Source organism: Mastomys coucha, unplaced genomic scaffold (assembly GCF_008632895.1).
Source record: "Mastomys coucha isolate ucsf_1 unplaced genomic scaffold, UCSF_Mcou_1 pScaffold17, whole genome shotgun sequence".
Taxonomy (NCBI): Eukaryota; Metazoa; Chordata; class Mammalia; order Rodentia; family Muridae; genus Mastomys; species Mastomys coucha.
The window spans coordinates 3365273-3387344 of NW_022196899.1; the positions used below are offsets into that span (position 1 = coordinate 3365273).

A 22072-nucleotide genomic window follows, 5' to 3' on the forward strand; every position below is an offset into this window, starting at 1 on the left:
TTTCTTTCTTTCTGTCTTTCTGTCTTTCTTTCTTTCTGTCTTTCTTTCTTTCTTTCTTTCTTTCTCTCTTTCCTTCTTTCTTTCTTTCTTTCTTTCTTTCTTTCTTTCTTCCTTTCTTTCAGATAAACTTAACAGTGCAGTTTTCTTGCATTTACTGAAGTGCAAAAGGAGCAAGGTGCCATTTAGTATGTTGTCTCGGTCAACAAACTTTCTGTGCTGGATGGAGAGTCTTTTTCTATAGAGCTGGTTATTTGGAGACTAGCTAAGATAATTTTAACTGTGCATGCTTAAAATGAACACATAATTTAGCATTTATTAACAAAACAATCTGTAGATACAGACCCTTACACACATCAGGAAAAGTCACAGTTGAAGAAAACAAGCTTGGGCTCTAGGAGGGAAAATTATGAGTTCTAGGAGAAAGGGGATAGTTTTATCAGAAAGACACAGGCTGGACTACTCTGCTTGCTACTTTGAGTCGGTGTTGTATTAATCCATTTTTATGTTACCTTATGTAACCCCAGTATTGTGGGGTAACGTCTGTAACACAAGGCTGAGGAGTCCTGCTCTTACATGACTTCTCATGGCTGTGTCTTTACTTCTGAGGACTCACTGAAGTAGCTCTGAGTTCTTTCACTATTGCTTCTTAGCAATGTTGAAAACTAGAATTTTAAATGATTCCTGAAATCCTAAGATATTCCTCTATAATTTCCTGAAAGGTATGTGCATGTGTATGTGTGTTTTGTGTGGGGAAAAGCTTAATCTAAATAAGGAAAGATGTAACTTTTCCTCTGTTTTTTTTTTTCTTAATATGGTGTTTAAGCAGAACTGAAATTTTAGTTTTTCTGTTTTCTCTTCTGTAGAAAAGAAAATATTATACTGAGTTTCTTGATTTTTAACAGAAAAAACATGGACCCATTTGCCAGAAAACTGCCACTAAAAAGCGGAAGACTTTTGATTCCAGCCGGCAGAGAGCTGAAGGGACTGACATTCCCACAGTGAAGCCTCTCAAACCCAGGGTAAGGCTAGGCAGTGTAGATTGTGCTACTACACTTTGTGAAACAATTAGGAGTGTGAGTCTAGGGAAACAACACTCTGTGTTATGTATTCAGAGTAACTATCATCAGGAACATAAAGTTTATTTTAATTAGAAACACAGATGAGTAAAATTGTCACTGATAGTGAAACTTTCAAACTATACAGGGAACTCTGGTGTCAGGTGGCCAGCCATTCTAGCTGTGTAAAACTTCACTGTGAGCTGGTTTATATTTAAGTGACTTCCTTAAACTAACCATATGTTGGTTGTTTTTTTTTTTTTTGTGGGGTAATTTGAATATAGTGATAAAAATAAGTTTAGTGAAGTGTATTTTTTTTTTTTTTGAGTTAAATTGGTTCTGGAGAGATTACTCAGCAGTTGCTATTCATTCAGAGGAATGAGGTTCGGTTCTTAGCCCTTGTGTCTAATAGCTCCCTTTCTTAGATAAAGTTATTTGATGCTAGGCTAATCTGATATTTAACTTTGTTTTTCTGTCTGCGAATACTTACAGGAAAGTTGATCGGACTTGACTAAGAAACATAAACAAGGATTTGAAGTTTTTCATACCAGGTGCCATTGATGCAGTTAACATTAGTTAACTTAGGCAGCTGAATGTCTGAGACAGTGTGGGCTCATTGGTACAGAGACTGACTACAGGAGTGAGATCCTAGATTTGATGTGCTTAGGTAACATTGTGTGCTGACTAGGCCAGTTAGCCTATGCATGCCTCTGCTTACCTTTGCAGTGCTGATAGAGGTGGTATCTCATGGGGTTATTGTGGAGGTTACACAAGACTATAATCTTCAAATGTTACCACTTTTTAAAAGTCTCATTTGATTGTTTTAATAATAAAGGCAAAGTGAAATTATAGAGTAGTTTGATGCCTACTCCTCCCTAAAGTGTGATCCTTAGTGTATTAATAGCAGCATTACTGGAGAACTTGTTAGAAATGCAGAATCTTGATATCACATATATACATACACACTGAATTAAAACTGCTGTTTACAGGGTCCTTGGGTGAGTCACATACATATCATAGTTTGGAAAGCAACTAGAAGACATTATAGTGTACTTCTTAATGTATTTATTTGTACTAAGGGAATCCTGTAAAATTACAAGCACTTAAACAATAGAACAAACTCTAGTTTTGGTAAAATTAAAGACAGGATGCCATGAACAGACTACCAGATACACATAAGAACGGCCTAAAGCAATTGGAATCCAGGCTAAACCACCACAAAGAGAATAAGTAGAAAGTTTATGGGATTCTGTGGCCAAAATCTGACACCATATAATACACGAGGGACTTTTCATCTTAAAGGTAATTTCTCTAAGGTGAGTTCTTTAAGAATGTGTATCTTACACTACAGCCAAGTGAGACACAAGATAAAATATGCAAACTTGTATTGTCAGGATCTGAAATGGGCCAGGCTAAAGTTGAACAAAAGCCAAAAGGAACAAGTGAGGAGTTGGGGATACGAACCCTTCCTGAAGGGGGGAGGGCCGACTAATAGTTTTTGTAAAGTGGTTATTTGAATAGAAAAGATGACAGTAGTAGTCTTCTGTTTCCCGTAGATGTGTACTTCTAGGCAGGTGCTTGCAGTCACCCCGAGCCTAGTCTAAGAAATAGTGTGTTCCTCCCTGACGGCAGCAGATGGCCACTGTTTGCGTCAGTGTAGCAGTCTCCTCATCTTTCCCATTAGCTGCACCACTGTTGCCACTCTAGTCAGCGGCATGAGCCTGGGAGAGCAAAGCTGAAACTGAGGCGATTAAAGCCTGTACCAACTTTATTCAGGGCATCAGTTTATATTCTGAGGGTTAAGCAAGGTCATGTGAGCAAAGTTGACTTTTGATTTCAGGTTGTATGTAGTGACAGGGAAAGGTTATATTACTTTAGGCTTTGTGGAGTCAGGAGGGGAGTCCCTGGTTCACATCATCATCTAAGTAACCATGGGTAAGATGACAGGTAATCTGAAGTAAGACCCATTCCTGCATGGAAGCTAAATCCCAGAACAGCCAAAGTTGTAGAAGAACAGAGATTACAAGACTCTGTCCTTTAAGTTGTAGTTTTCTCTCAGGGTCTCAGAAATCTCCTCAAATGCTTCATTTACGGACCCTGATACAACACACCAGGAAAACCATCTTCATTCAATGATGAATAATAGGAAGGCTGTTAGCTCTCACTGATAGAAAGATCAGTCTGCAGTGAAAACACATAGAAAAGACCAGCACACCTTGTCATTAGATGACTAATACTACAGAACAGATAAATGTTGCCATTTAGCTGTAAAGTAATAACTTTTTCTATATCTTTCATATAAGAACTATACATTATAGCTGTTTTTAATTAGTAGGAGAATTTGAGAACTTCATACATGAGCACTGTATACACAGCACTCCTGACTCAACCTTCCTCCCTTGTCTTCCTTTATACCGTATGCACACATACATATGTGTATGTACAACCTATTGAGTCCATTTAGCATTGTTAATATGTACATTTGTTCAGGGTTGAGTCTTGGGGTTGTACATACGTGTGTGTGTGTGCATATACTGTGTATATAATTCAGGAATAGATTATCCCTAGAGAAAATGTATTCTTCCTCTCCCAGGAACGATGGACCACCTGTAGTTCTGAACCAAGGGCTTTTTCCCGTATACTTTGATATGTCAGCTGGTATTCTCATTATGGTAGTGCTCTTCAGGAAAGCATATTGTTTAGATTTCATATATGTAATTTTTCTGTCATGTTTAGAGGTCACTATTTTGTACCAGGTGTCCTGTTCCTCTGGCTTTTATAATCTCTCTGCCCCCTTTGTGTGATTTTTCCTTGAGCCTTATATGTAGCAGGTTACCTTACAGTTGAATCTGTTGGGGTTGGCCACCATACTCATGTATTTTCTGCTGTGTGGACCTCTGTAAGAGTCTCCACCCGCTATAAAAAGAAGCTGCTTGGATGATATGTGAGAGCTACACTTGACCAGTCTAGACCTGCATACATGCTTCATGACCAGTCTAGGCCTGGACACATGCTTCATGACCAGTCTAGGCCTGCACACATGCTTCATGACCAGTCTTGGCCTGGATATATGCTTCATGACCAGTCTAGGCCTGGACACATGCTTCATGACCAGTCTAGGCCCGCACACATGCTTCATGACCAGTCTAGGCCTGCATACATGCTTCATGACCAATCTCAGCCTGCATACATGCTTCATGACCAGTCTCGGCCTGCACACATGCTTCATGACCAGTCCAGGCCTGCACACATGCTTCATGACCAGTCTCGGCCTGCATACATGCTTCATGACCAGTCTAGGTCTGCATACATGCTTCATGACCAGTCTAGGCCTGTACACATGCTTCATGACCAGTCTCGGCCTGCATACATGCTTCATGACCAGTTTAGGCCTGCATACATGCTTCATGACTAGTCTCAGCCTGCACACATGCTTCATGACCAGTCTCAGCCTGCATACATGCTTCATGACCAGTCTAGGCCTGCACACATGCTTCATGACCAGTCTCAGCCTTGCTCCATGACCAGTCTTTGCCTGCACACATGCTGTTTGACCAGAAGTAGGCCTGGCAGTTAGTGTTTTAGTTCTTGTTATTTAATTTTGGATTTGTATTTTTATATAACTATATTTTGATGATGACTAAATGCATATTCTTGATTTAAAAATAAAGACGTTAAGAATAGTTGGACTAATTAATGTAAGCCAGCATTGTGTTTAGTGGGAAGATGACAGAGATGGTAGACTCATGAGTCAGGAGCTGGACTCAGTTACATCTAGCACATAAGACACCAGTTGGTATGATTAAAGAAATAAAGGGACACTCTGTGCCTATTGGGAATTATGATATACCTAGAAAACTCAAGGGAATCGACTGAAAAATTATAATGGACAGTAAGACAAAGTAAAACAAGGAAAATTATAGAGAAATTTGAATTTAGTAACATGACTGTTCTGGCAAGGGCTCACATCCAAAGACCTTCTAGATCTGTGTGATCTGGCTGGAAGGCAGACACACTCTGGATTACAGTATGATCTTGCTGGAATATAGACATGCCCTTAGTATAAGCCTTTAACCCCTCACAATGAAGGTAAGGTTAGTTTGTAGAAGGAAGCAGTCATGTTTGAAGGTGACCTCTAACTGAAGGGCAGACAAAGTGATGAATCAGAAAAGGATTTGACAGACAGAATGAATCAGAGGTAAGGTCTGCCCAACTCTTGAGACCAGCACCGGAAGGCGAGGCTACTTTACAGCAACCCAGGGAGAGGGTGGATGTCTGCAGTAGATTTAGTAGTTTTAGTGGAACAGTTTTACAAAGGCAGGTGGCAGAGAGAATAAGGTAGACACAAATGAAGACAAGTGAAGAGCCAGAGAATGAGGAGAACAATTCATGCAGAAGCCAAGAGAAGCCAGATTGAATCAGTAATCTTGGAAAATTAGATTGTACTGAGGCTAGGAGATTCCAGACCTAGGCCTAGAGATAATTAGAATAGAGAAAGAAAAGCTCTGGGCTCAGCCCAAGTCAGATATTCACACTGCTTGGGTACAGATCTTATCTCATCCTTCCAGCTGATGAAATAAAAGCAACATTTATAGAGAATGTATAAAAATTGCTAGGTTTGATATGCTTAATAGATAACTTCTTAAGACAAGTCATGGAAAATCTTATATAGAAGAAAAACACAAGGTGTTAGGTTACTGTGAGTACATTTTGCAATCAAAGTCCAAGTCATCTATGAAGAGCACTTGGAATACTAAAAACATAAATGAAGAAAGATTCGATTCCCTAAATTATTTATGAGTAAAATGCTCCATTTTTCTAGTTAAATTAATAGTCTTTTTAATGACATGCCAATTACGAGATGATAGAGAAAAGTTCACATATACGACTAAGACTGAAAGAGAGCATGAAGTACAATTATCCTGTCAGATACTTCATGTACCATAAAGTTTCAGTATTTAAAATGCTAACGCAAGGGCCATCGTAGCAGTGAAATGAAGGGGAAATCAAGAATAGATTTACACTCATTTGCATAACTTATGATGGTTGTTTCTCTCTGTATTGGCGTAGGGTGCAGTAGGGAGTTAACATACAGACACAATGGCATGACTTTTTTTTTTTTAAACAAGCTGAACTCATGTCATATTCTATGCCAAATGCATGCAATATACAATGAATAAAATAGAAATAAAATTCAGAAAACAAAGCCAAAACCCAACAGAAAATAGTATATTAACTAATAGTTTTAAAATAACTGAATATCCACAGGAATTGGAGGAAAAGAATTCTTTACTCAGTACCTAGAAGAATTATTCCTGAAAGACTAAAAGTCAGGGAAGGGGTTGCCTAGGAATATGACTGCTCACCGAATAAACCCAGATGGCTTCCTGAGACGGTGAATGCGTCTTCAGTCTCACTCATCAAAGAAAATCCAGTGAAGTCCTCAGCATTGTTCTCTACCTCTACAGCAGTTCAAACGATTCCGATTTGGTTCATTTATCATATATACAGGATCACAAAAATGACATCTGGAGTGCAAGCACAGATGTCCTGTACAGACATGGCTGTAGAGGGCACTTTGCCACCAGTATCTGCCTTGAGGAGAATTGTATTTAAAAGTCGCACACAATGTAGTTCCTGGGTTTTAGTTTGGGAAAAATCACTGGTGGATTCCTGCTAAGAGAATGTTTAAAATAATATGGCTTTACCTGAACTTTTGTTTCAGTATATTAAAAAGTATATTTTAATGTTACTTCTTTCTCATTTTTAGCCAGAACCACCAAAGAAACCATCTAATTGGAGAAGAAAGCACGAGGAATTCATTGCCACCATAAGAGCAGCCAAAGGTCTTGATCAGGCTCTCAAAGAGGGCGGCAAACTTCCTCCTCCGCCTCCGCCTTCCTACGACCCGGGTATGTGGGGGATTGTTGGCAGAAATGTTCATGTGGGCAAAGGAGTAGAATTGGTTTTTTAAGTTGATAGGAAATAACTTTTTATGAAGAAACATAGTAGCACATAATCCTTTATATTAATGTATTAATACTTTCTAGTATTAATGTATTATATTAATACTTTATTGTATTAATACTTTTTAGTATATTAATGCTTTGTATTAATGTAAAGGTGATAATCCAAGAATCTGGATATACAGATACAACCTTATGGAGCATAAAAACACACTGCTTCTCATCACAGTGATTTTATTTAAACATCAGCTTAAAATGTTCTTAAATTTTTAATTCTAAAGTATTGATATATAGAAAATTAGTTATACTCATTACACATTCATTGGGATTCAGATAGTTACGTTGCTTGGCTCTTTAGTATCTCCCCTGAAAAGAAAGTTAGAACATTTTTAAACTACATAATTAATTCAGAACTTCTGTTGTATACCAATTACCCAAATTATGTTTTCAAAATAATCTTTTACTACAGTTTTTACTGGGAAACTAGAAGTTGTACTGTTTATTATTATCAAAGTAAAAAGATTGTAGCAACTCCATATGAAATACTAAGATAGCCTTAAAATAGTAGGCTTGGCATTTTACTATTGGCTATTAGACCATCCTTAGCAGGTTGTTATTTTAATATAAGCCGCCAGCCACATTGAAATAGAATTGGTGCTGTAGTTTGGAGTTTACTTCAAAGGGAATTTTTTTTAGCAGACTGTATGTGATTATTTAAAACATTTTATTCAAGAGGAGACACTTGCCAGATATTTTAGTAACCGCCAAGTTGTAAGAATTTTAAGTATCGACTATTGGTAAGCCTACTTAGGGGCTATTTAGCTTTTCTTTGTCATAATTGTCAATGAGTGGCTAAAGTTATATCCCAAACAATCACAAGAACAGAAACCTTTATTTTTAAATATGGGCAATAAGCAGACTGGAGTATGCCCACAGGCTAAAGTTTGTCAGTCCCTAAAGTGTTACAGAGCCTGTGTGTTTCTGGGATGATCCAGCCGGGCTAGCTAGCTAGCTCGCCTTTTAGTGTGCATTTGGGTTCCATGAAGTTGGCCTCCCTGCTCTAGGTGCATTTTTCTGTACTCCGTCGTAGCGTAGCTGTACTTGCCATATCCCTGTAAGTAACCGAAGATGCCAGTTTGTCAGGGCGACCTGGACTGTAGCAATTCTGAAGGGTTTGGACTTGCCATACATTTTATTGTTGGATGCTTTAGACTGTGCCATTAAAAAGTAGGGTTTATTTTTTTCTGAAATTTAAATTATGTCAATGAAGTTTTGATTTTTAAACTACTTCTGCCATTTCGTTTAAACCTCCTTTTAGAAAATAAGTTTCTTGGCAGTCTGCTTTCCTATTTCTTCATTTTATTTTTAAAAAGATTTTATAATTTAATCTGTACCTCAGTTTATATTTAAATGTGTTTTTACTGTTTAGATACCATAAAGTTTATGTCCATAATGAAAACAGATATTTTCTTGTTTTCTTTTTCTTTTCTACTGATACTTTTATTTATTTATTTATTTTCTCCAGCTTTCCTCAGATTGATTGACATACTGACTTCTTGGACTTTTCCTTAAATAGCCTTATCAAGTTTAGGTCAGCCAGGTTGGATGCTGTGTGGGATGGGACCTCATGCTTGTCAGATGCTATTCTGTACGGTTCTCAGCTTGATCTCCTGACCATAAGAGTCTCCCGCCCATTAGAGGAGCTCTGCCACTCCATGAGAGGAGCTCTGCCACTGACCTTGTCTCTCCTTGCTTTAGATTACATTCAGTGTCCATATTGCCAGAGGAGATTCAATGAAAATGCAGCCGACAGACATATCAGTTTCTGTAAAGAACAGGCAGCACGTATTAGTAATAAGGGCAAATTTTCTACTGATTCCAAAGGAAAAGCAGCCTCTCGGCCACAGGTAAATGGACAGTTTGAAATGTTGTTATAAGTAGTGAGTTGTGCCTCTTTGAGATTCATATTTTTATGTTTATTATTCCTAACACTAAACTATAGATTTTTAATCAGTCAAAATAGATGTGTTATTTCTAAGGGCTTTAGTATAAAATTCAAGTTGAGAAAAAATAGCACAAATTAATGTATTTAAAAGGTATTTTATTCCTTTTCCTAGTATTGCTTTAATTACATCTTATAATTTTTTTTAGTTTAAAATATATTCTAATTGTTAATGTTTACTCAGAGTTCATTTCAAATGAATTATTTATTTTCAGATCATTAAATTTTTCTACATATATTACTACTTATTTTTCATTCTGTTTTAGTCCAGGAGTGTATTTGTCTAAATCGTTATGCTATTAAAGTGTGTTCTTCTTTTGGTGTGTGCCACACCACCTGGAATATGCAGCTGTGCGTTAAGATGCATAGATGCCAGGTAGAACTGACTGACTCTAGTGACATTTCTTTTCATTCTCTCATGAGTTATAGAAGGAAATTTGATAAAAAAATCTTTAGCTTTGATTATAGTATTTTCTGTTTCTCATGCTAATTTTGACTCTTATATATCACATACTTGGAAATTTTCTTAGATTGTAATAATGCCTGCATTTGTAATCCATAATATAGTGTCCTTTATTGTCCTTTAAAATATCTTTTTATTCCTGGTTATTTTAAATGTATTACATCTGATAAGAAAATATCATTTTAACATGTGCATTTTAGTTTTGCTTACATGTTTTCTTTCTTTTCTTCAGCTTAAATATGCTTTTGCCATTCTAGAGACTAGACTTTACAGTCTAATTATTCAGTTCCTTCTTAAATGCTGCTTCGAAAGCACACTGGGTTGGATGAGTGTTTGAACATATACATGAACTAAGTTATTCTTGGGAAATTGTGTTAGGTCTTTCCTGCTGCTGCCTTCAGCTTTTACACAGACACATGTCTATTCTTCCCCTACTTTATCGTTCGTAGTACATCCAAAGGCAGGCTTTGTATTCAGTGCCTTCCTGGTTCCTGGACAGCATCTATCTGGAAACATTCCCAGTTTAGTTAGTGGTGTCAGTGTGGCTACCTCACTTTTCTTCTGCAGTGTGCTCTGTGTGCTGGCAGGTCGTTGCTGCAGTCTTGGATTGGCTAACATGGCAGTTTCTTCTTGCCTACTCTAACATTCAGTGCATTAAAAATGGTTTTCATGGAACTGTAAACTTCTTTCCATAGTTGCCTGAGATAGTTATGGTTTTTGTACAAGAATTGGCCTATAAACTGTAAACTTGTTTTGATTTCTGTACTAGAATACTTTATGCTTTTATAAATATTTTTGCTTGACTGGATTTAAGTATATATCAGTATTATTGAATTCATTCATAATGCTGCATAATTGTCATCATCATCTATCTCTATAGCCTTTTCTTCATGTGAAACAAAACAAACCAACTCCAGGCATTAGGGATTATGAGCTGTTGAATTACTAGTTTGTATCTCTTAATATCAAAATGATTTTTTTTTTAATTTTCATTATTTTAGTATAAGCCGTCTCTGCTTAAAAAATCAAATCCTCCTGGAAGTACGTCATCAGGATCTTCCCGACTGCCACAACCAAGTACTACTAGCAAAGCAGTTGTAGGTAATGAGATCCCATACGGCCAATTAAACAGATAGACAAAGAAAACCGTGTTGTTTGATAAGGATATACCAAAAGTGGTCTAGTTTACATTATTAAAAAAGTTATACATAAGAAATTTAACTTAGTGTTTATTTCTGGGTAAAATGGAAGTAACTTTGAATAGCAACTACAGCCAAGTTCTTTCTTTATTACTTGAAAGACTATAATGTTTTCACACATTTTTTTGTATATGTGCTTGAAACTGTCCAAAAAGACAGATACTAACAGTTTAAAGAGGAAACCACTCAAGTGGGATGTTATTTGTGTGTCAGTGATGGGATAAAAACGAGAACTGGACACATTCCTTACTAACAGTTTGAAATTCTTTATTTTATATCTAACAAGGAATTTGCCTTGTTAGAGACTCTGCTTTAAGTGAATTTTCTTTCATATTATTGTTAAAAAAACTGTTGCCTTTTTATTATAAGGTGTGGCTACGGGTAAAGCATCTTCAGTTAACAGTCCTTTGGGAAACAAACCTCAGACTTTATCTCCTTCTCATAGAGCAGTAGCAGCCCCTCAGGCAGGGTAAGTCCGCGCTGCATGTGCCTAGCTGTGCTTTGTATGACGGCCGCGCTTTGTGTTCGTCCTCGCTCTGTCTTTCTGCTTCATTTGTTTCTTTTAGAAGATTCTGCTGAAGAGACAGAGATACTGTTAAAATCCTAGTATGACAGTTTCAAAAAAATAGAGTTGCTCTTCATCTAGAGCCTAATGTATTATTTGTGGGGTGTGTGTGTGTGTGTGTGTTTGGGTGAACAGTTTTATTTTGGTGTGTCTAAGGAAATAATGTGTAATATTGAAGGTTTAGTAATTGCCAATATCTTGGGGACTGTACTTAATAAGTCTTTTGTAGTCACAGAGGAACTCAGAGGGTCAGATATCTTTAAAGGTATGTAACTTTTAGGAAGTCAGGTACTGAGTGAAATTGCCTTGACTAGAAAATAGTCAAATATTTTTATTATAATACATAAAATCACTAAATGAATAGTTTTGATGGAATAATGCACATAGAGATGTATATACAGTTATTTAGAATCATAAAAATGAATATATTGTTATAATGATTTTGGTATGAGAAAAATAAAGGGTATCAAATTCCTCATGGAATTTTCTGTAGTATGCCTGTATTGTCTGAAGTGTAGTATAATGGAAACTAAAAATATGTAATATTCTGTGTAGACAGCATATATGGAATTATCAGTAAATTATTATTTACTAATAATTCTAGTTTTCCTATACTGTATTAGTCCATATAGATGGCTTTTAGTGAAATAGTTTCTGCTTTCAACAATCCATTATAATGTTGGAAAACTTGATAAAATTAGGCATTTTATTATTATTAAAATAAATACTTATTTTTAGAGATTTACTTTCCTCTGTTAATAAATTACAAAATTACAGAGACAATAAAGAAAACAAAAACAGAAGATTTTGTATTTTTTTAGATATACAGTTCGTTAAGGAAATATAACACATAATTTTCAAGAATACTTTATCTCTGACCCATAGTCACTTATGAAGAAAATTTACAAAGGATTATTTGTTAGTTGTGATTAGCCATCTTTTCCCCCACTCAATTCAGATAGCATAAGAAATACAAGATATACAAAGACTTTGAATCTGGTGAGAGGCCTCAGTGGATGACACATTTGGCCTATAAGCATGAATACATGTGCTCAAATCCCCAGCACCCATGAGTAACTGTAATGCTAGCCTTCTATTGGGGCTATGGGAGGCAGAACAGCAGAATCTCTGAGACCTTACAGACCTGCTAGCCTGATCTACATAGCAGAAAGCAAGAGACCAGTGCCAACAAAAGGTAGAGAGAGATGAGGGCTAATTCCTGATATTGCTCTCTTCCCTTCATATGTGCCCCATGGCACGTGTGCGCCTGCATTCAAACACACCAGTATATGTACACAAACACACACATATCACATATTCATACACACACGCACACACACACATACACACACAGAGTTTAATGGGATGACTATGTAGGTCAGTGGTGGGATAATTGCATGGCATGTTCAAAGCCTTGGGGTCAGTCCCCAGGATCAGCAAAGGAACAAATGAGCAAGACCACAGAGCAGAAGGGATAAAAAGCCAACAAAATGCTGACAAAGTACAAGGAGTTACGTGTGTTTCCTTATTTATCTTCTGGTGGTTCACGAACAAAAACAATACTGATTTCTTTTTTCTTTTCTACTGACCAACTCACTACATAGTAATGCAGAGGCACAACATATGTTAATTCTACAGGACCTTTGTATCATAGCAAAGGGAATTGTTTTTAATTAGGCTCTAGTCCTTTTAGTGTTTTAGGTATTGCTAATTATAAATTAGAAGGCAGTATTTTTCAGTACTTGTGTTTTACTGATGGTTTTATCTTTGGTTGGAGACTGTGTACATGAAGCTGGCTGGTAGAATTTTTTAATAAAGAATTTTGGGACTGGGTAGATGGCTCAGTAATTAAAGTAGTTGCTATACAAGCACGAGGTTTAGAGTTCTGGTACCTAGAAGCCTTGCAGCACTGAGTGGACATAGCAGTCTGCCTGTGTCTCCAACCCTGAAACGTGGTACCTGAGTCACTTGATTAAACTGGCTAGCAAGATGAACTTTACCAACTAACTCAGGGTTTGATTGAGAGACTTTGCTTCAATGAATAAGGAGCAAGGATGATTCCTGATACAAACTTCAGCCCTGCCTGTACTCAGACATGCCGCTGCACACATCCAAAAAACAAATAAAAAAAAAAAAAAAAACGCATGCACATCCATGGAAACACCACACCCCTGAGACAGAGAGAGCAAGCACAGGAGTGAGTGAGAACAAAGCAATTGTGGAGGTAGACAATGAGGCACTTGTGTTCTGCTGTGCCACTAGGTAACTGTGCAACTTCGAGTGTGTCTCTCTGACAATACTTTGTGACTATGGTTATAAAGACTTTCATAACTCATTTAAGAAGCCTTATCAAAAACCTGATTTATATGATCCCTAAGAGAAAATATGTTTTACTAATAGGCAAAGATTTTGAACATATGCTTTTCCAAATATTGCACTGCTTATAATACCATGATATTGAACACTTTCGATGCCCTATGTGTTCAGATTCTAATTGTCTATATAGAAGGACCTTTCCCTTGAACCAGAGTTATTGTTTATTTCTGGTCAATACAGTTTCTGTATTACAATATTAATGGGCGACTACTGTTCTCCTTTTATGTGGAAGCAGTCAACAGCTGTCTGTGGAGTGCCAGCTTCAATTTCTGTATTGGAATCTTTCGAGCAACGATTCATTTTATTGTTTTCTTTCTTAAAATGTAAACACCATAGTGATTGAATTGAAGGAATAAAGAAACCCTACCTAAATGTCTGGCATTTTTATGGAATGATGATAAAACTAATGAATCAATAAGTCAAAAATTTCAACTGTAAACCTGTTGACTCATAGAATAGTGGTTCTGTAAAAGACTTTCTTAAAGTTAGCCTGACAGTGACCTTTTCAGTTATGCATTGACTCGTACTGAAGCATTTGGTTAGCGATGACACTGAAGGGACGGAGAATCATCTGAGCTTGGTAAATGTTAGCACTTCATGATCCTACAGCTGTTCCAAGCATTGTTCATAGCAATTAGCACAGTTCACTTTGCTCATGTATTCTGGTCTTATGAATCATATATTGGGTTCATCACATTTTAATATTTGTACTTGGAAAAAGTCTTATGTTTGATAATTAATTCTAGATAACCTGTGGTTTTCTCTATAGTTTTTTAAAAACAAAATAGTCAAATAGATTTTTTTCATCCTAAATCTAAAATTTAATTTTTTTTAAATTTAATTTTAATTTTGGCCTGGGAAATTTTCAGAAATATGATGCAGCACTGAGTTATTAAATTCTGTGACATTTGAATAAGACTACAAAGCTGACAAAGCTGTGTTCTTGCAAGCTCTGCTTTCTTAATGTTCGTCACTTTAAATATATACCAAACATATCCTTTTTAATAGCAGAATTACCATCTTTCAGTAATTTACTTCAGTTGCAGTGAAAACATAAACCTGTTTATATTTTATCATAGTTGATGGGGTTAAAAAGAAGAGCTGTAGAGTATGTAAAGGGCATTTGTGAGTGTGGGTGGACACGTGTATGTAAATGTGTGTGTGTGTGCAGAGTATATGTTAAGAGCATTTGTGAGTGTGCGTGGACACGTGTATGTAAATGTGTGTGTGTGTGTGTGTGTGTGTGTGTGTGTGTGTGTGTCGAGGCCTGGGGTCAGCATTGACTGTCTTTATCTCCTCATTTTTTGAAACAGGGCTTATCATCGGATCTCTAGTTCATAAATTTTGCTTGCATAGCTAACCAGAGTTGAGATTCTCCTGGCATCCCTGGTACTGGTGCATAGGACGATGCTCAGTTTTGTACAAGGTTTCTGGGGATGCAAACTCATGTTCTCCTCCCTCTTGTGTAGCAAACACTTTTCCTACTGAGCCACGATCTCCCTAACCCTGGTGAACATCTTCTAATAAAAAACTGAATTTGATTATCAATACATGACTGTATTAAGTTAGTAAGAAATTTCAATAGATTTTATATGATAGAAACATGTTCCTTTAATTTTATTTCTTTGACATCTATTCATTTTGTGTGTGGATATGCATGCCAAGGCATACAAATAGAAATCATGAGACAATGATTGTTCTTGTGGGCAATAGGTGTTCTTTTTCTCTCCATGTGCATCATGGGAATTGAACTCAGGTCGTCAGGCTTAGCTGAAAGCAACTTTACTTTCTGAGCATCTCACCAACCCAGAAATCTCTTTCTTTTGTAAAATAGTATTCTGGCATATGAACCTAGCGTTTTCAAATGATTGAAGCTATTATGTTTGGGTGGATTTTTTTATTGTGGTCTTGATATTCTGAATTAACTGTGAAGTATTAGAATGCACACACACACACACACACACACACACACACACGGATCATCCTAGAGCTTTGAATGTCGTAGAATATGACATAGAATATCCTAACTTTACAGAGATTCATAAAATATAGAGACCCATAAGATAACAGATGCTACCTGGTAAATTTTTCCAATATGATTCCAGAAATCTTCTTTTGATTTTGCAGCAATCTATGCTGCTTTCTGTAGTTAACACTCTTCATTAACAGGTGAAGTTTATTTCTCAGTGGACCTACTCTTTGTATCAGCAGTAAACAAGGAACTTTTCTTAGGTTGAAATTTACTTCAAGCCAGAAATAGGTTAAGATCATTACCAAGTATTTCCTGAAGTGGCCATTCACCTATGAGTACTTTGAAAACTCAAAACAGTGCTATAAAAAATTTTGATAATTAATTGACATTTATAAATTTTTGTTTATGTATGCAACCTAACAATAGGAGATTGTAGCAGAACACATATTTTATTTTAGCCCCAATAAAATTTAGTCTACAAAACATTTGAATTATGTTTTGTTTAAAATATAATCATTTATATAGTCAGGATGTAGACTTTTCTATCTACATGACAGTGGGTTGGATGTAATCACATGTCTGGCAGGAATCGTCCCTGGCTTTTTTCACAGTGGGAGCTTCCCCTAGGCTCTCATATGTGTACTGCAGGAGACAGTCATCTTAGATAACTACCCTGGATTGGTATCTGATCCTATGTATCTCTTTTTGTTTGTTAATTCACATGTAGGATTTAAATATTTCTTACCATAATTAAACAATCTGTTTTTAGTTAAATTATACTTAAAGTTCGTGTATGTTCTGTGCGGTGCTGAGGATTGAATCCAGAGCTCTAAGTATGCTAAGCTGAAATTTTCTTTCTTTTTTTTTTACTAGGTATTTTCTTTATTTACATTTCCAATGTTATTCCCTTTCCTGGTTTCCCTCCCTCCTGGAAACACCCTGTCACATCCTCTCTCTCCCTGCTTCTATGAGGGTGTTCCTCCACCCACCCATCCATTCTCACCTCGCCACCCTCAATTCCCCTACACTGGAAAATATATCATATTAAAATATAATTTTAGTAACTTTCTCTGAAGCAGATTTTATTTCTTATTCATAAACCACAGATGTCTTTTTAATGGTAGTGTTTGTAACAGTATTGTTTAAATATTTAACGTTTAACAATTCAGAGAAAAATTTGTAGTCATTGGATTCTCTAATCTTTTATAAATTAAAGATAAATTTTCATCTCAAAGACTTGTAGAAATTATGTTTAAAACATTGGTTTAAGGCTGTACTGTGCACACCTCTACATACATACTGTGGGCACCAAGTTTGATTGACCACATAGACAAAGAACACCACTCCTGAGAGATCCTTACACTCTGGAATGATAATCAGATTCTTTTTGGATACTATTCTCTTTAAGGACTCTACTCTTTTGTTTGCTATTCTATTTTCCCAAATTTGTAGTGTCTGACACAATCAGGTTGTGTACCTAGGGCTTACTGAGTAACTTAATAAGAAAAACATAAAACCACAATTGGGTGAGCAGATATCTCTTTAAAGGAATATATAGTATGTTTATATATATAGATGTGTATGTATAATATATGTATATAGATTTCTGTATATGTGTATATGTATAAGTAGATAGATGCATATGTGTAATATATGTATATAGATGTGTATGTGTGTGCGTGTACGTGTATACACACATACATTTGAGACTGGATCTCACTGTGTAGTTTTGTATGTCTTAGAACCCACTATGTAGATTAGACAGGGCTAAAATTCACAGTGTTCCTTTAGACTGGCCTAAAATTAACAGTGATAGGATTAAAGGCATGCGCTATCATACCTAGTTCAAAAATTTATTTTTAATGTTACAGATGGCATGTTTCTTACTAGCCATTTCAGATAGTTTTTCTAATTTGTTAATTTTCCTATTCTCTCTTGTGAATTGGTATTTGTTGTTGATGGTATATGATTGGACTATATAGCTAATATAAAACATTGAAGTCTCCAACAGACCCGCATTTAGCACTAATATCCGCTAAATGGAGATATTGCATACTTTATGTTTAAAAAGGTTTCACAATGGTGTGGCTAGTTAATGTCTTCCTGTGATATTTAGAATGACCATGTCTTTTAAAGTATAGATCATGGTTTGCCTTTTAGCTACATAATTTTCAGAAATAAAACTCATTCCTTATTTGAGGGTGAGATAAGGTAAATATATAAGCACTCCATATTTAGTTATTACATCTTTTAAATGCAAGGAAAATCATAAAGTAAAATAATAGAAAGAGGTTCTTTGAGATCAGGGAAAATGAAAATTATGTTATTTGTGAATAAAAGCTTGAAGTTTCTTATAGCTTCACACAAACCATACTTTCCTGATTTATTCCCTACTCAGGATAAATATGGCATTGAGTCTGTGTAGAAACGGGCAGGGTAGCCTGGATGGCCTAATGATGGCAATAACTCAGATCTGTGACAGGTGTTTTGTCTTGGCAGTCAGGTTATTAAGGGAAGAGGATGAATTTCTACTGAACCAGAATGTCTGTTTTTAAAGAAAAATAATCCTTATGTCTACATAATTCTTTAGAAGCAAGCAGCAGTAGCAGTCTCCTTATGAGTACACTTTTATATATTTTGATAGTAAGATGGACAAGTTAGGCCCTCCACTTCGAACTGGAAGACATGTGCAAAGGTTGTATGGCAGTGATACAAAGTCAAACAGTACCTTCAAAAGACATGAGCTAGTACCCATTTGCAAGTAAGTACTTATGATGCAGTTTGGTTGGCCTTTATCAGATAGTTCTTACAGGATCTGTTATAGAATACTATAATTTTCTTACCTTCTGTGTAAAAATAACCTTCCCTTAATCATTTAAAGCTATTTTAGTGCTAACTGGCTTTCAAACCCATAAATTATTATTATTATTATTATTATTATTATTATTATTATTATTATTATTATTAAGAGTTTCTTTTAAAATTAACCTCAATCATGATTTTATTCTGTTTAATGTTAACATTTGACTGGAATTGTGGTGTCACTTTCAACAGTTATTTTTATGAATGTAAAGATTTTTTCAGAGTAGTAACCTTTAAAGAAGGGTGGAGGCCGAGTTACATAGTCAAGCAGAAGATGAACTACAGCTAGAAGACTAAGATTCTTCCGGGTCTATAAACTCCATGTGATGGTCCTGCTGGGGTAGTGCCGCAGCAGCATGGAGTATAAACTCCATGTGATGGTGAAGGCTGGGGTACTGCCATGTGCACACAGGTCTCTTCTGTCCTGCTGGCCAAGAAAGCTGGCAGTTGAAGTCACTCCTGAGACTCCTTGTAGCAAGAGATTTCAGGGTTCACAGATTTGGGTTCCTAATATCTATCAACTTTAGTCTTCACTTTTTAGTGATGAAATTAGGATGTAACAAGTAAATATCTTTTTAAATTTATTATTAACAAAGTTGAAAATGCATCCTGCTTATTATACTCATCATATAATTATATATTTCATCATGAAATATAATGATTTAACTAGGTATGCAATGAAACAGTTAAGGGAAAGATTGTAACATAGCGTGGTTGCATGGCTGCAGTTAATGGCCATTTGTGGAAGGAAGACACTGTGTTCTGGGCCTTGAGTTGTTGCAGATTTCAGGGGAAGTTGTCTATGAAAAAGATGAAGTGTAATTTCATAATTACTTTATTATATGTTTGAGTCATACTATGTAAAATTCACACATATATGTAGTGTAAATACTTAGCTAGGTTGAGACTGGGAAGAAAAATATTTTGAGTATTTGAGAAACATGTTAAGAATTGATCAGCATAGTTCTTTCTAATCTTTTTAGAGTGGCTTTTGTCTTACAAGATGTTAGAAAAATAGGCATATATCATAGATATATAGGCGGATAACCTCATTTTTCTTTAATTTTAATCATTTAAAGTTGATATATTTAAAATATATTTTTATTTATGTTTCTTAGTATATGAAGGTGATATGTCTGACAGTACTTGTAGAGATTCTGAAAAGAAAAGGAAAAAAAAGTACACTCCTTATTTGAATGCCACCCCTTGATGATTTTTTTTTTTTAATTAATTTAGGACGACATGGCATCATTCTAGTTGACGTTTGTAAAGTCGACTAGAATAAGCCTCCTATAGACTTGGGCATTTGAAGAAGTCTTAGGTGTCTCATAAGTGCATGTAGGTGCCTCCTTTTTGCTGAAGAAGTGACTGCTCAGACAGCTAAATTGTAGCATTGGGTGTGGAATGTGGTATTTGTAGTGTACAAGTTCAAGTACTAATATGGCCACATAATAGAATTACAGATTACATAGTCTCTAAACACAGGTTCTCCAAGCTGGTCATGTGATATACAGTATATTTAAACAATGTCTCAAAAACAAAGACGCTGTCAACATGAAAGAGGAAGATGTCAGTATAGTTAGTATAGTAAGTATTTGAAGGATAGCTACTACCATATATTTTGAAAGTAGTTATTTAACCTTTGGGGTGCTTCCACATTTACCATGTAAACAGAGTAGGAAGAATTTCATCCAATGATTGGGCACCTTGAAATAAATTTGTACAGCTTTTTTTTTCTTCCTTTTTGCATGCTTGCAAATGAACTTAGTTCTAAAAGAAAAGGCAGGGACTAATGTACTGGCTTTCTGAGTCTTGATTCTGTGGCATATGTGGAGTCACCTTGATAAAGTTATTCAAGCGCTTTCTCCCTCAGTTGTCTCAGGCAGCACGAAGTTATTTATTGGAACTAAATAACTTACTCATGCAATACAGAAATGTGTTTAGGGTATAATAGTAACTATTGAAAATTAACATGTAGCAGTAACAAGAGTAGAGTGTAATCAACATGATGCATTTTCATATAAATGTATATCTTAAAACCTTTCTATAATGGTGATCAGTTTATCAATGAGGAAACTCAAGTTATTATTTTTACTACTGCTATTACAAAACTAATTTTAATCTAAATATGTAAATTCCATAACTTTTCATAGTAATATTATACCCTAATTTAGATGTATAAGTTTCTTTGATTCCTAAAGTTTCAAAATTATGGATAGACCATCTTAATACACACACACTATTTCTTAAATGAATGTAACCTGTTCTCTGTGGGCTGAGAATAAAGTCACTCACTCAAGTCAAATAGCTTTGACCATAGCAGGAAGTCTGTATCCAAAAATGGAGCCTACAATTCATTCCTTGGAGCAGCAGAACTGTCAACTCTCAGCTTAGCTACAATGGAGGTAAAATCCTTTGGTGATGTGAGGGTCATTGAAGTACAACTTTATTATAATGAAATTCAGTGTCTAAAAATTGTTCTTATTTTGTGCTTGTACCACAGTAAGAGCTAAGATTTTAAACTCTACTAAATACAAAACAAACAAGCAAAAAGACTTTATATATTTATGTTCATTTAAGAAAATACTAGTAGTGATGTATTATTTTTAAGTATACAGTTAATATGTTTGGAGTTATTTAAAATTTATATTGAGAAAAATGTATTTTCACTATTGCTGTAGACGAGCATCTACATAAGACTATTAGATTATTGTTTTATATCAAACAACTTTTATAATACTTATTTTTAGTGTTATAATATTTTATAAATTTTAAGCAATATGACAAAAAAAGATATTGTAGGTATTGAAGGGGATCTCTGGGAGGAGCTGACATACAAAAGGGAAACAAGAATGTGATCTAATTCTATTTACTTAAGATATGTTTTTAAATGTTAACAAATTCAGATAAATTGAAATCATGTAACTTTTCTCATCATAATGCAATAAAACTTAAAAAAAAGAAAATAATAAATCTCCCTTAATTCAGATCTTTCAGTTTGTGCAGTTGTTGAAATCTAATCAAATTTTTAGTCATTTATTTTTAGTCACTTAAATAAAATGAATATTATTTAAAGTAGCAAGCACATTTTCTTATTTTAACTGTATCCTGTATTTTTTGGGTTAGCAATAATACTTGTGTAACATTTGCTTAGGAGTTGTCAGTCACCAGTCACCAGTGTCTGTGTTGAGAACACTCATAAAGGAGGCTTTTTACCTAGGCTTTACAGAGAAGCTGTGAGGCGTACACACATTTAGTCCGTGTGGTACTTTATAAAGCTCATGTGGTGCAGCTACTGTTACTAGTCACTAATTCTACTTGTTTTCAGATTAAAAATACTTACTTGGAAGTTATTATGTTGAACTTGTCTGCTTTTCTATCTACTGATGTAAAAAGATAAATCAAGACACATTAGCTTCAGAGCTTTCTCATCACACCGCCCTTTCCTCTTGTAGAGCTAACACCAAGTCTCGAAATACCACACCTCCTAGTTTGGCAAGAAATTCTGTGGCAGGGGTGCTTACCAACAAAAGAAAGACTTTGACTGAGAGCTATGCAGCCAGGTATGTTTAGTTCTGCTATCCTAATAATTAGAATGAAAAATAGATAATG

General features: G+C 35.5%; 1 protein-coding gene across 2 annotated transcripts in view; it reads left to right on the forward strand.

Annotated features, from left to right (window-relative positions):
- Positions 1 to 22072, forward strand: part of Zc2hc1a (zinc finger C2HC-type containing 1A) — a 37758-nt gene that overhangs the window by 10207 nt on the left and 5479 nt on the right. Inside the window, exons 3-9 of one of the 2 annotated variants that reach the window (XM_031376313.1) lie at positions 903 to 1019; positions 6826 to 6967; positions 8780 to 8928; positions 10488 to 10587; positions 11055 to 11154; positions 18243 to 18359; positions 21916 to 22023. In XM_031376313.1, the coding sequence (XP_031232173.1) occupies positions 903 to 1019; positions 6826 to 6967; positions 8780 to 8928; positions 10488 to 10587; positions 11055 to 11154; positions 18243 to 18359; positions 21916 to 22023 (833 nt within the window). The remainder of the gene's footprint in view (positions 1 to 902; positions 1020 to 6825; positions 6968 to 8779; positions 8929 to 10487; positions 10588 to 11054; positions 11155 to 18242; positions 18360 to 21915; positions 22024 to 22072) is intronic. The other variant, XM_031376314.1, reaches the window with a different exon arrangement.